This window comes from Mandrillus leucophaeus, unplaced genomic scaffold (genome assembly GCF_000951045.1).
Source record: "Mandrillus leucophaeus isolate KB7577 unplaced genomic scaffold, Mleu.le_1.0 Scaffold128, whole genome shotgun sequence".
NCBI lineage: Eukaryota > Metazoa > Chordata > Mammalia > Primates > Cercopithecidae > Mandrillus > Mandrillus leucophaeus.
Genome location: NW_012101209.1, coordinates 1,653,402 through 1,665,886, shown reverse-complemented (window position 1 = coordinate 1,665,886; position 12,485 = coordinate 1,653,402). Strand labels below are relative to the sequence as shown.

General features: G+C 45.4%; 1 protein-coding gene across 5 annotated transcripts in view; it reads left to right on the top strand.

The window, feature by feature from the left end:
• ADCYAP1R1 (adenylate cyclase activating polypeptide 1 (pituitary) receptor type I) overlaps positions 1-12,485 on the top strand; it is a 58,732-nt gene that overhangs the window by 29,065 nt on the left and 17,182 nt on the right. For 4 of the 5 annotated variants that reach the window (XM_011972190.1, XM_011972189.1, XM_011972187.1 and 1 more), the window contains exons 6-13: positions 269-310; positions 2,691-2,800; positions 3,288-3,382; positions 3,860-3,992; positions 4,935-5,088; positions 5,494-5,554; positions 6,184-6,253; positions 11,259-11,350. In XM_011972190.1, coding sequence (XP_011827580.1) covers positions 269-310; positions 2,691-2,800; positions 3,288-3,382; positions 3,860-3,992; positions 4,935-5,088; positions 5,494-5,554; positions 6,184-6,253; positions 11,259-11,350 — 757 coding nt within the window. The remainder of the gene's footprint in view (positions 1-268; positions 311-2,690; positions 2,801-3,287; positions 3,383-3,859; positions 3,993-4,934; positions 5,089-5,493; positions 5,555-6,183; positions 6,254-11,258; positions 11,351-12,485) is intronic. The other variant, XM_011972191.1, reaches the window with a different exon arrangement.

The window sequence follows — 12,485 nt, the reverse complement described above, 5'->3', positions numbered from 1 at the left end:
TACCCATTGCCATTACCTGTGGTGGTGGAGAACTGAGTCCTGGACCATCCTGAACATCACAGAAATGCAAAGACAGGGAGAGTGGTGTTAGAAGGTGCAGTGTGTGAGGAAGGTGCGCGGCTGCTGTGTGTGATGTTGCCTCTTGGCGAGGACCCCATCCTCTACTTCCTGTAGACCAGGGGTAGCCTGAGCCTTCCGGGGCGGAGAGTAAACAGTAGCTAACTGTAAGCCAGGCATTTGGATACATGCCTATGTCTGTATTTTTCAGGAGAGTCTGATTTTGGTGACAGTAACTCCTTAGATCTCTCAGGTAAGGGGTTAGGCTGGGTTTGACCGTGGACTGGCTGGAGGGGAGGGCATCTGCTGATGTGTGAGCTTTGAGAACCCCATCCCAGGCTGGGCTGTGCTCCTCTGTGGCTGTGTGACCTTTGGCAGGTGACTTTTTTCTCTGATAAAGGTACAGATTATCTTCATGGAAAAGCACACAGGCAGAACATCATGTGTAGAATTTCAGGGGAGACACGGATGTCTTAGAGTCTCTTTGTGGACTTCAAATAAAGAACTCTAGGATTGACTGTTTCTGAACTCCAACATGTAGAACAGTGGCTCTCAAACTTTAACCGTGCATCACAGTTACCTCGTGCGCTTGTTAAACACAGGTTCCTGGCAGTCTGTAATTCATTCCGCCTGGGGTGGGGCCTGAGAATGTGCTTGTCTCGCCAGTCTTCCAGGTGATGCTGATGGGCTGATCCCGGGACGGGCACCCCTTTGGGAAAGCTGCCTGAAAGTTTTGTGTTCCTGTGCAGTTACTGGGGCAAATCAGCCTAGTGAAGCAGGCACAATCACTGCGGGGTTTTGACAATCTCAAGAGCACTCCATCTTCCGGAGATTTCTATCAGAACAATACAGTGGCAAATTCACAGAACAGTTCTGAACAAAAGGGTTTATGTTTCTCTGAGCCCACACTGTGTTATAAAAAGGAAAAAAAGAAAGAAGGAAAATAAAAGAAAGGAAACCGCTTTTCCTTCTAGAACACTTTTTTTTTTTTTTTTTAAATTGTTTTTCAAAGCAGCTTCCCTTTCCTCTTCCCACCATCCTGATGTGAGCAAAGCAGAGAGGAAATGAGGCCCCAGGAGGGGAAGGAACTTGGCCACAGTGGTGATTTCCCTGGGACATTCAGACTTTCTGAAAGAAGTGTTCAGAGGGACTTAAAAGGAGGTTGCCTGAGACAGATTTGCTGGAAGAAGGGACAGTTTGGCATCAGCTGTGGGACAGAAGTGAGCTCCTTTGCTCTCCCTGGGCTTGCCAAACTTCCCCCTTAGGCTGTGCCGTAGAACTCAGAGCTGGAGAAGGGCTGGGCCCAGTCTCCCTGTTGTGGACAGAACTCTCCTTTCTGGCAGAATTACCCACATCCCAGGAAGTTCATTTCTGACTTTCTTGGCTAAAGAGAACTGGCCTTAGATCTTCTAATGCAGGAAGCGAGGGACACAGATTGGAAAACTGGAAGGATCTCCTCTCTTGGCCTCTGCCTCCCACAGGGGCTGACCTGCTGCCCTCCTTGCCTCTTTCCTGAGCTCCCTGGAGGTGGCGTTGGCTGCAGAGGGGAGGTTTCTGTTCAACAATATGGGTACTGGAGCCCCTTTTCTACAGGTGTCTCTTGTTTTATACAATGTCCTGGTCTTTGAATGCTGTAAGGGGAAGAACCAACCACACGTGTCCCGATAGACCAGATACTTCCAGTGTCAGGCTGGGTCACACTCAGGTGCTGGGCTGGAGAAAAAGGGAGCTGCTTGCTCAGCCCCCTGCCCTGGACATGAGTGGCCCACCATTATAAACCATCGGGTGAGAGGAGAATGAAAAAGCAATCTTGAAAGACTGGCACAGCCCCGGGCAGGGCAAAACCCAGCCTGGACTCTACTGTGCAGCCAGCACATGATTCATTTAATGGCCATGACTGATCCCACCCTCTTGAGTGTCCCACTGAATGGCCTTAAAGTCAACCAAAATAAAATTAAAGTACATTAGTGACAGGAAACAGTCCTCCCAAACTCTGAAAGACAACACTTTAAAAGAAACCCAGATATATATCTTCATAAGATCCGGCCGTGTGTTAGTGGAAATCTGGACCTTGTTAATGAACAAGCCCTGTGTCCCCTTGATGCGAGATGTTGCAGCTGCTGTGAGGCTCAGAGCACCAAGGGGAAGCATCACATCAAACCGTGTTCCCAAGGTGTGCCAAGGACCCCACCCACACCCTGCAGTCACCAGAGGGGATTCCTGAAAGTGCCCAGATCTCCTGACGGAGAATCCCTAAGGGCAGGCCTGGAATCTGTATTTGTAATCAGTCTCCTAGGTGGTTTTGCACACTGACGTTTGAGAAGTGCTGATCCAGGGCCCAGGGGAGGACTCAGGCCCATCTCTGATGAGCATTTGGAAATGTTCCAGAGGGGAGGGACTCAGGGATGCTGAAGTCAGCTGGTGCAGTCTCCCCATCTTTGGTTGAGATGAGCTTGCTCCTTGTCTCTCCATCTCTCTGATCAGCAATCACTGATTTCTGAAACCTTTCCCTATGCTTCCCAGTTGGTCTTAGGGGTTTCCAGGAATTCCCACTGAACACGTCATTTTTGCATTAGAATTTCAGGGCCCTCTTAATCATTTCTGGGCCTCGCTGAGTTTTCTTTTTGCTGCAGACATGGGAGTGGTGAGCCGGAACTGCACGGAGGATGGCTGGTCGGAGCCCTTCCCTCATTACTTTGATGCCTGTGGGTTTGATGAATATGAATCTGAGACTGGGGACCAGGTGAGTGTCTGCACCCTGCTCCTCAGAGGTGATGAGGGTGGGGCTGAGGAAACTTAGGTCAGTAGGCAGCATTCATGAGCACCTGCCGGGGCTGAGAAGCAGCTGGGATGCTGCCTACTCCTCCCCACCTACACCTGGCTGCTCTTCCAGGATACTGGAATTAATGCCACTGGGTTAATGCCAGGCCCAGCAGGGGGCTTCCTGGACCTTTGTGCAGGCCAAGGCTGCGGTCTGTTCTGATTGGATAGCGCTCTTGCCTTCAACAGCATGTGCTGAGCATCTGCAGAATGCTGACACTGTGCAAAGGGGAGTAAGAGGCTTGGCCAGGGATAGGAGGTGGTGGAGATGACATCAGCAGAAGAGAGAAAGGAGGAGCTAGGCCTGGAGGTGGGCAGGCCCTGGCCTGGGAGACTGCGTGCAGGCCCGAGGCAGGCTGGCTGTGGGCAGGTCTCACATGAAGTCCTGCCTGTCCTGTGATCTCCTTCAGGATTACTACGTGTCAGTGAAGGCCCTCTACACGGTTGGCTACAGCACTTCCCTCGTCACCCTCACCACTGCCATGGTCATCCTGTGTCGCTTCCGGTGAGACCCTCAGCAACATTCAAGCAAGCACCAGAACTGGCCAGGGCCTCGGAGGCCTTGGCCCATCTCTCCCCTCCCCCTTGATGTCAGTCAGCCCTAGAAGACCCCTTGGAAGGCATTTCCCCGACCCCAAGGATAACAGATGGGAAACTTCACCCCAGAGAGGGCAACTGACTTGTACAGGGCTATGCAGCCAGGCAGAGCCTGGGCAGGAAATCTGCATTCCTTGCTTTTGTCTTCCTGGTCTAGATAGTCAGAGGCCACAGGAGGGAGAAGTCTGGCCATGTGGGGTGGTGGATTTGGGTTCTAGGGGCCTGAAAGTCAGTGAGGATTTAGAGGTTGGCAGAAGGGTGGCCTGGGTGGGAGACCTGCTGAGATAAAGCCACAGAGTTGGCCCACCACAGATGCCCACATAGAGGGTGGGTGTGAAATGCTGTGGGGTCCAAGGCTTCTTTCTCCCCTGGCCCACTCATGTAGGAAGCTACACTGCACACGCAACTTCATCCACATGAACCTGTTTGTGTCGTTCATGCTGAGGGCGATCTCCGTCTTCATCAAAGACTGGATTCTGTATGCGGAGCAAGACAGCAACCACTGCTTCATCTCCACAGTGAGTGAGCTGAGCAGGCCCATTAGGGCTCTGCCTGGAAGGCCCTGCACCATCCCCTTGGTTCCCTAGGACGCACATTACCTGCCTAGACATCCTGCAGGTCAAGTGTGTTCCTGCAGGTGAAGGCATTGCCCCACCACCCCTGGTTTATGTGAAAACTCATGAATTAAGTTACTAGTAGGCGATGAGCCAATGTACGACATCACTTCCAGCCAAAATGTTTCCTGTCTCTTACCCTGGGTGTTTCATTTGGCAAGGCAGTGGAGGAAGGTCAGCTGGGAACACCAAATCCCACTTGACTGACGAGGAAACTGATGCTGAGAGAGGGCTTACCCAGCCCCTGGTCATTTAACTAGCCTGGGATGGAGCCCAGGTGCTGATTGGCCAGAGGTCTTTAGAGACACCTCCCCAGGTCTCATACCTCTGGAGGAGGTAGCATGTGGAGAAACTGGTCTTTGAGGAGGTAAGTTAGGAAGAGGAGTGTAAAGTCCAGGGCCTTGACCAGAGGACATGCTTGGGGAGCCTCTATGAGTAGAGAGTTCTGGAAGCCAGGAATATATATCCCCCCACCAGAAAGGTGTCCAAATCCTCATTATACCAAGGAGCCTCCTGCAGGGTCCTCTGGCTGATTCTCTCCTTCCTCCCCTCCTCTGTGGGAGATAGGGTAGGAGCAGGAAAGTGAAGGAGGATGAGCTAGTCATGAGGAAGCTCTGTGTCTGCCACCTGTTTTTGTCCTGTGTGTGCAGTTTTGCCTCCATGAACAGCTTTGACTCAGAATCATGGGATGCTGCAATTTTCAACTCTTTGATCCAGGAATATTGACTCTCTTAGATCCTTGGGATGTTTGAGCCTGAGCATGCCAGAGCCAAAGGGCCCTAGGATTCTCCCCTGCTCCTGTTCCTGTTGGGCTCACGCCCCTCACCCTGGTGCTTCTCCTTGCAGGTGGAATGTAAGGCCATCATGATTTTCTTCCACTACTGTGTTGTGTCCAACTACTTCTGGCTGTTCATCGAGGGCCTGTACCTCTTCACTCTGCTGGTGGAGACCTTCTTCCCTGAAAGGAGATACTTCTACTGGTACACCATTATTGGCTGGGGTAGGTTCCTGGCTGTGGCTTGGACAGGCTCAGGTCCTGTGGTCAGGTGTGTCCAGGTGTGTCTTTGGTTCCGCCTTCAGGAAGTGTCAGGTGAGGAGGAGGCACTGCCCTGCCCGAGTCTAATGGCCTAGGCTCTTTCTTGGACTCTTTCTCATTCTTCTTGCCTGTGGACAGCCCACTGTCTCAGGGTGGAGTTATGCCCAGGAGTCCTCTGAGAGACAAGACAGCCCTTGGTCTGAGGGAGATATAGACCCTTAGGAGGCCTGGGTGTGAGGAACAGTTAGAATTCCCAGGAATTCCAAGTCTCATGGGGGAACGATAGCCTCTGGGAGCCCCAGGTCTGCAGTGGACATTGGCCATATTGGTTTTCCTGTTCTCATGGACCTCTTTTTCTTGTTCTCCCAGGGACTCCAACCGTGTGCGTGACGGTGTGGGCTACGCTGAGACTCTACTTTGATGACATAGGGTTAGTACACGCTCAGGAGTCAGGGCCACAGCACAGAGTAGATTCTTACAGATGGGTTCTCAGTAGCTGCCCTGACTTCACATGAACTGCCCCCAACACACCATTCAATGCCAGGCCCAGACTAAAGCCCAACACTGGGCACCACCTGAGCCCTGGCCCCATGCAGGTGACCCACCCAGCTGCGTCTCAGCCAGCAACCCAGCAAGAGAATGTGCTAGGTCTCTGAGCCCTCGTCTACTTCTGCACTCAGCTGAGTGTCTGTTTTCCTTTTAGGGAGGGGAGGAAGCATGTTGAGGGGGAGGTCACATCCTAAGAGCTGTAGGTCTTATGGGGAAAAATGGTCCTTTCCTAGGAGCTCACTGGTGATCCTGACTTTTGGGCTTCATGCCCTGCCTTGATAGGTGAGCGGAGGGAAAGATAGAGGCTCAGAAGGAGGGGATTTTCAGAGCCAGGACCAGGCTGGAGTCTGCAGCCCGCTGGAGAGCTCTTCTTCTAGCCAGAGCTCTCTTCTCCTCAGAGAGCTGCAGTGGTGAAAGTGTTGGGCGCCCAGCTAGATGGGGCAGTGTCCTGCAGGCTTCTATGTTGCCGACTCACGGACGCGATCTCGCTTCTCTCTGTCCATCTTTCAGTTGCTGGGATATGAATGACAGCACAGCTCTGTGGTGGGTGATCAAAGGCCCTGTGGTTGGCTCTATCATGGTGAGTGTCCTTGGGATGAAGAGGAAAGAAAGAGACAGGGTCCTGGGCAGAAAGGCATGTAAGGAAGAGAAATGAAAGAGTCCCCACACAACCCTGACTTCCTCCTCCGTCATGGCTGCATGATAATCTGTAACAGGGATGCACAAACTCTTTAGCTATTCCCCTAGCACTGGAGATTTAGATTATCCCATTTCTTCCTTATTACAAAAGATAGAAATAGTTTTGTGCATAATTTTGAGCATGTGGAAATATTTCTTTAGAATAAATCCTTAGAAGTGGAATTGCTGGGTTGAAAGGGGTACATGTTTAAAATTTCAGATCCCAAATTGCTTTGCAAAAACCCTTTAACAATTTATGCCTCCTGAGGAAGAGTGGCTCACTTCCCCATTTCATTGTCTACACTTATAATATCAATCATTTAATTTTTTGCACAGGTTTATGGAGGATTGCTGGCTTCTAATTTTAATGTACATTTCTCCATCTCGCTAGGGTGACTGAGCATTTGTTTCCAAACATTAATTGGCAATTTGTTGTTATTGTGGATATTCCTGTTTATTTCTCTTGTTCAGTTTTCTATCAGATTTTATTAGTTACAGTTTAAAGGATAGTTAACACTTCCTATGTTGTATATGTTGTAAGTATATTGTGATTTCTGCGTAGCATTTATACAGTCAAATGGTCAAGATTTCTCTTAGTTAATTCCAAGCCTTATTTCTGGTTGATGGAGGCCTTTCCCAACCCAAGATATAAAAGTGTTATTCTTGTTTCGTAACACTTTTGTGGATGTAAAACAAAGTCTACACTTTTTGTGGGCTATTACATGTGCATCTTCAATCCAGCTGAAATTTTATTGTTTTGTCTGGTCTGAAATGATATTCAATTTTATCTAATTTTATTTTTTCAATGGATGGACATCCTACCCTCTCAATCCTTTTTATTGAATCCTTTTTCCATTATGTTGAAATGTCATTTTATTATAAACACTCAATATACTGGTCTTTGGTTCCAGACTTTCTATTCTAGGTTACTAATCTATTTGTCCATTCCCATGGCAGATGCACCATTATGCTAGTTACTGTAACCTTGTAGCATGTTCTGGTATGCAGATTATCCCTTCATTATTCTTTTGTTTTCTTCAAATTTTCCTTGCACGTTTACTCTTTCTGGTGTACTTTTGAATATCCTTGTCGAGTTGCACCAAACAAGTGTAATTAAGATTTGTGTAGGAATTGCATTGCATTTACAGACTAATTTGGAAGAGAATTTATTTTCTTAAAAGACTGAGTCATCCTCTCCAAGAATGTGGCATGATTCTCCAAGTATTCAGTCTTTCTTACAGAGTCATTTTGGTTAAGCTTTTTAGTTTTCTTCCCTGTTCTTGCTATGTTTACCTCTAAGGTGTTTTCCAGTTTGGGCTTTAAGTGGGTCTGGGAATCATTCTTTCATTGTATTTTCTAATAGACTATTGCTAGTGTACAGGAAAGCTATTGTTTTTTATGTATTGTGTCTTTTCTTAGTTATGCTTCTGAACTCTCTTACTGGTTTTTATACCTTTTCAGTTGGTTCTCCTGGATTTTCTAGGCAGAAAATTATATAATCGTCAAATGAAAATAGATTTTGCTCTTTCTTTCCAGTGTTTACATCTTTTAGCCCTTGTTTTTGTAGGGATGGTGTTTGCTCTCGTTTTGGCAGTTACCCCTCATTGAATCGGGAAAGTTTTTCTTGTTGGCTTCAGTGTTTCTTTGTTGTTGTTGTTTTGTTTTTTGTTTTTTTTAAATCAGGAATGGGTGACAAATTGTATCAAATGTGTTTTGGAGGCATTCATTCAAGTAATCATTTATTTAATGATGGATATTTATAGTATTCCAGTTTTCCTTCGTTATGAACAGTGCCACAATGAACATATTTGTGCATATCTTGAGCATATGTGAATATGTCTTTAGAATAAATCTCAAGAGTGGAATTTCTGGGATGAAGAGTATGTACATTTAACATTTTCATGCAGATCAGATTGCTTTCAATGAGCAAGGTACAAGAGCGCTCATTTCCCATGTCTTTGCTGAATTACACTTGCTGGTCTTATGGGGGATAATGGAAGCTCGTTGTTTTAGTCTGTTATTGTAACAAATATTAGATTTTTGGGGGTGCGTTTTTGGGGTAAAACCTTTATTAACATGATCTGTTTATTCTTTTACTGTATTGATAAATTTTGTTTTTTAATACTTTGTTTAAAGTTTTTGGCATTGTTCATAAAATTCTGCGGTCTTAGGTACGCATGTGTGTATCTGTGTGTTTTCTCTCCTCATTCTGTTTTCGTAGCAAAATTTTGTTAGCCTCATAGGTAATCGAAGGTTCTTTTTTGTTTTGTTTTGTTTTTTAATTTGCCTTGAAACAATTAAGCAGTATGTCAATTACATCTTTCTTAATGTTATTCTGGAACTGGTCTATAAAATTATCTAGACCTGGTACCTTTTAATGCATACACCTTTAACTACTTTTTAATTTCTTCTGAGGTTATTGTTCTACTTAGATTTTCTATTTCTTCTTAAGTTGATTTTGTTAATATTTGTTTCCTCATTTTGTTCAATTTTCTCTCATCATTTAAAATATTGTGTGTGTTTATTGTCTTGCCATCCTTCTCATTCCTAAATATGTTTAATTATATTTTTTCCTTTTTCATTGACTAACACATACAGTTAGCAGTATTACTAAGTACCAGGTATTGATTTTTTTTCATTTTTTTAAAAATAATTTCAACTTTTATTTTAGATCCAGGGAATACACGTGCAGGTTTGTTACATAGGTATATCACATGATGCTGAAGTTACAGGCACAGTTGATCCCATCACCCAGGTAGTCAGCATAGTACCCAATAGTTAGTTTTTCGACCCTTGCCCCCCATCCTCCCTTGCTGTCTAGTAGTTCCCAGTGTCCATTGTTGCTGTCTTTATGTCCATGAGTACCCAGTGTTTAGCTCCCACTTCTAAGTGAGAACATGTGGTATTTGGTTTTCTGTTTCTGTGTTAATTCACTTAGGATAATGGCCTCCAGCTGCATCTATGTTGCTGTAAAGGATGTGTCTACATTCTTTTTATGGCTATGTAGTAGTCCATGGTATATATGTGCCACATTTTCTTTATCCGGTCCACTGTTGATGGGCACCTAGGTGGATCCCATGTCTTTGCTATTGTGAATAGTGCTGTGATGAACAAACCAATGCATATGTCTTTTTTGTAGAATGATGTATTTTCCTTTGGGCATATACTCAGTAATGGGATTGCTGGGTCTAATGATGGTTCTGTTTTAAGTTCTTTGAGAAATCTCCAAACTGCTTTCCATGATGGCTGAATTAATTTACATTCCCACCAACAGTGTTTCCATGTTCCTTTTTCTCTGCCGCCTCCCCAGCATCTGTTGTCTTTTGACTTTTTAGTAATAGCCATTCTGACTGATGCGAGATGGAGTCTCACTGTGGTTTTGATTCTCATTTGTCTGATGATTAGTGATGTCGAGCATTTTTTCATATGTTTGCTGGCTGCTTGTACATCTTCTTTTAAGAAGTATCTGTTTATATCTTTTTCCACTTTTTAATAAAAGTATTTGTCTTTTGCTTGTTGAATTGAGTTCCTCATAGATGCTGGATATTAGACCTTTGTTGGATGCATAGTTTGCAAATATATTCTCCCATTCTGTAGGTTGTGTGTTTGCTCTGTTGACAGTTTCTTTTGCTATGAAGTTCTTTAGTTTAATCAGGTCCCACTTGTCAATTTTTGGTTTTGTTGCAATTGCTTTTGAGGAGAAAGCTATAAATTCTTTCCCAAGGCCTATGTCCAGAATGGTGGTTCCTAGGTTTTCTTCTAGGACTTTTATAGTTTGAGGTCTTACCTTTAAGCCTTTAATTCATCTTTAGTTAAATTTTGAATATGGTGTAAGGAAGGGGTCCAGTTTCACTCTTCTGCATATGGTGAACCAGCAATCCCAGCATCACTTACTGAATAGGGAATCCTTTCCCCATTGCTTATTTTTGTAAACTTCAGACACTGATCAAACTGGGCATGTAGCAGAGAACAAGATTGACAGAATCCTGCCCTCATGGAACAGGCTTTGTCATTAAATTTATCTGTAAAAACCAACAAACAAGATAAAAGCAAAAATAAAACTTTATTTTTATTGATCAGTTCTCCTATTTTTTCTTATTTCTTTCTGATAATTTTTTATAACTATTAATTTCTTTCTTATATAAGTTACATTTGTGGTAATCTTTCCCTAGCTTTTGATTTGAATGCTTAAGTGTTTTCCAGTATTTATTATTTTTTTAATCAGTTAGTTTTTGGCTCTTCATTTTCTTCTCCAAGGGCTGCTTTGGCTACACCCAAAGGATATTGTGTAGAACTGTGTAGGCCTGTCATTGTGCCTTGTTTCTGTTTCTTTGCTCCCCTTCCTCCTCCTTTGTGACTGTTCACATAGCTTCCTACTTTGTTGAGGAAGCTTTTGTCCCCAGTCCTTATCTGAAGGCAATGCTACTATTGCCACTCCCAGGCAGCCCTTTAATTAGCAATGCTTATGGCTGTCCATTCTGGTTACCCATATTTGATGACTCTGAACTTGGAATTTCTCTAAAGAACAACTCTCACTTCTGCAATAGCCTTACTTTATCTCTTTTGGGCTGTAGTTTTCCCATCACCCTGATCCTGTTTTCTCTTTCTCTTTTAGAAATGGTTTACTTTTCTGACTTACTCATGATGTCCTTTCCTATTTCCCGTACTTCTACGGAATTCTTTTTCTTCTATCTCTTCCTTCATTTCAATGATACTGTGGGAGGCTGGAGAGAGAAATGCGAGTTATCATGCCGCCATCTTGGATTAAAAGTGTAGATGGGATCTTGACTAGGTGGGGGAGGGTTCTGCTGGAGGAATAATAGCCTATGCTGAGGCAGAGGTATAGAAAGTCTTTGCCCAGAATCATGTCCATTTGCTTTTTTTTTTTTTTTTTTTCCGCTCCTCAGGTTAACTTTGTGCTTTTTATTGGCATTATCGTCATCCTTGTGCAGAAACTTCAGTCTCCAGACATGGGAGGCAATGAGTCCAGCATCTACTTGTAAGTACCATTGTGTGGATGCCACAGCCATTGCTGACAGCCGCGCGGGCCCTGCATTCAGGTCACAGGCAGAAGAAGGCCTGTGCTTTGCTGATAGGGTGACCTAGCATTGGCATTTGCAGATCTTCTTCTGATTAAACAGCCTTTAATATAGTTGCCCTTCCAGCATTAAGCAAACCCAGGAGCTCCTCAGCTGCATGACCATGATATGGATGGGTAGGAAGAGAGAGAGAGGGAGAGGGGGGGAGAGAGAGAGAGAGAGAGCGAGAGAGAGAGAGAGAGAGAGAGAGCCTGACAGAGAGACTGACTAGGAGTCAAGATGGAAAACACCAAATTTCTTAAGGGAGGTAGGTTCTTGGTTGGTTAGAAGTTGAATTTCCTTTGGGGTTCCTGGTTCTATGGGAAGCTCATGAATACCTTTGATACACTGTTGCCTGATATTCCCACCCCCAGCCCAGACTGTGGAAGTTGCCCAGTTCCCACTAGGGAGTCAGGTGGACACATTTTCACTGGTTTGGGTGTTGGAAGGGGGGTACTTTCTTTCCTCCACTGGTCCTCAGGGCAGCTCTACCTCTGCATGTGGTCTTATTTCTTCAACTCCTTCCTTTCCGATGAACATCTGATTGTTTGAGGATTCTTGGGTTAGAGGGCAGCCTCTTACCATAGAGCGTAGGGCTTTCTCCACTTCATGGCCACTTGATTTGCAAGAAGTATTTCTGCAGTCATGTCCCTAACAGCCTATCTTTGCCTGCCCTCTCCCACTTCTCTCTGCCCTGTATCATTCTGAAATCAGACAGAGCACCTTCTACCTCCCATCTCTGGCCTTGTGAATGGGAGCATGACCAGCTGGGTGTGTGGGGTATGAGGACATTTCTGATGCTGGGGAGGAAGGTTGGTAGTCCCCTGTGGTTGGCTGGTGGGGGTGGATGGGCACACTCTGGTTCTGAGGGCAGTCCCTGGGGTCCATCTGCTGGTAAGGCAAAAGCCCTATGTGTGGCTTCCTCTGCTCCTTCAGAAGAAAGCAAGTGAGGAGGAGCTGAGGTATCTTCACTAGGTGCGTCACTGGGTACATGGTACTGCCTTTATCAGAGACGTGGGTCACAACCTTGATGGCTGCCCTGTGGGACAGATGACA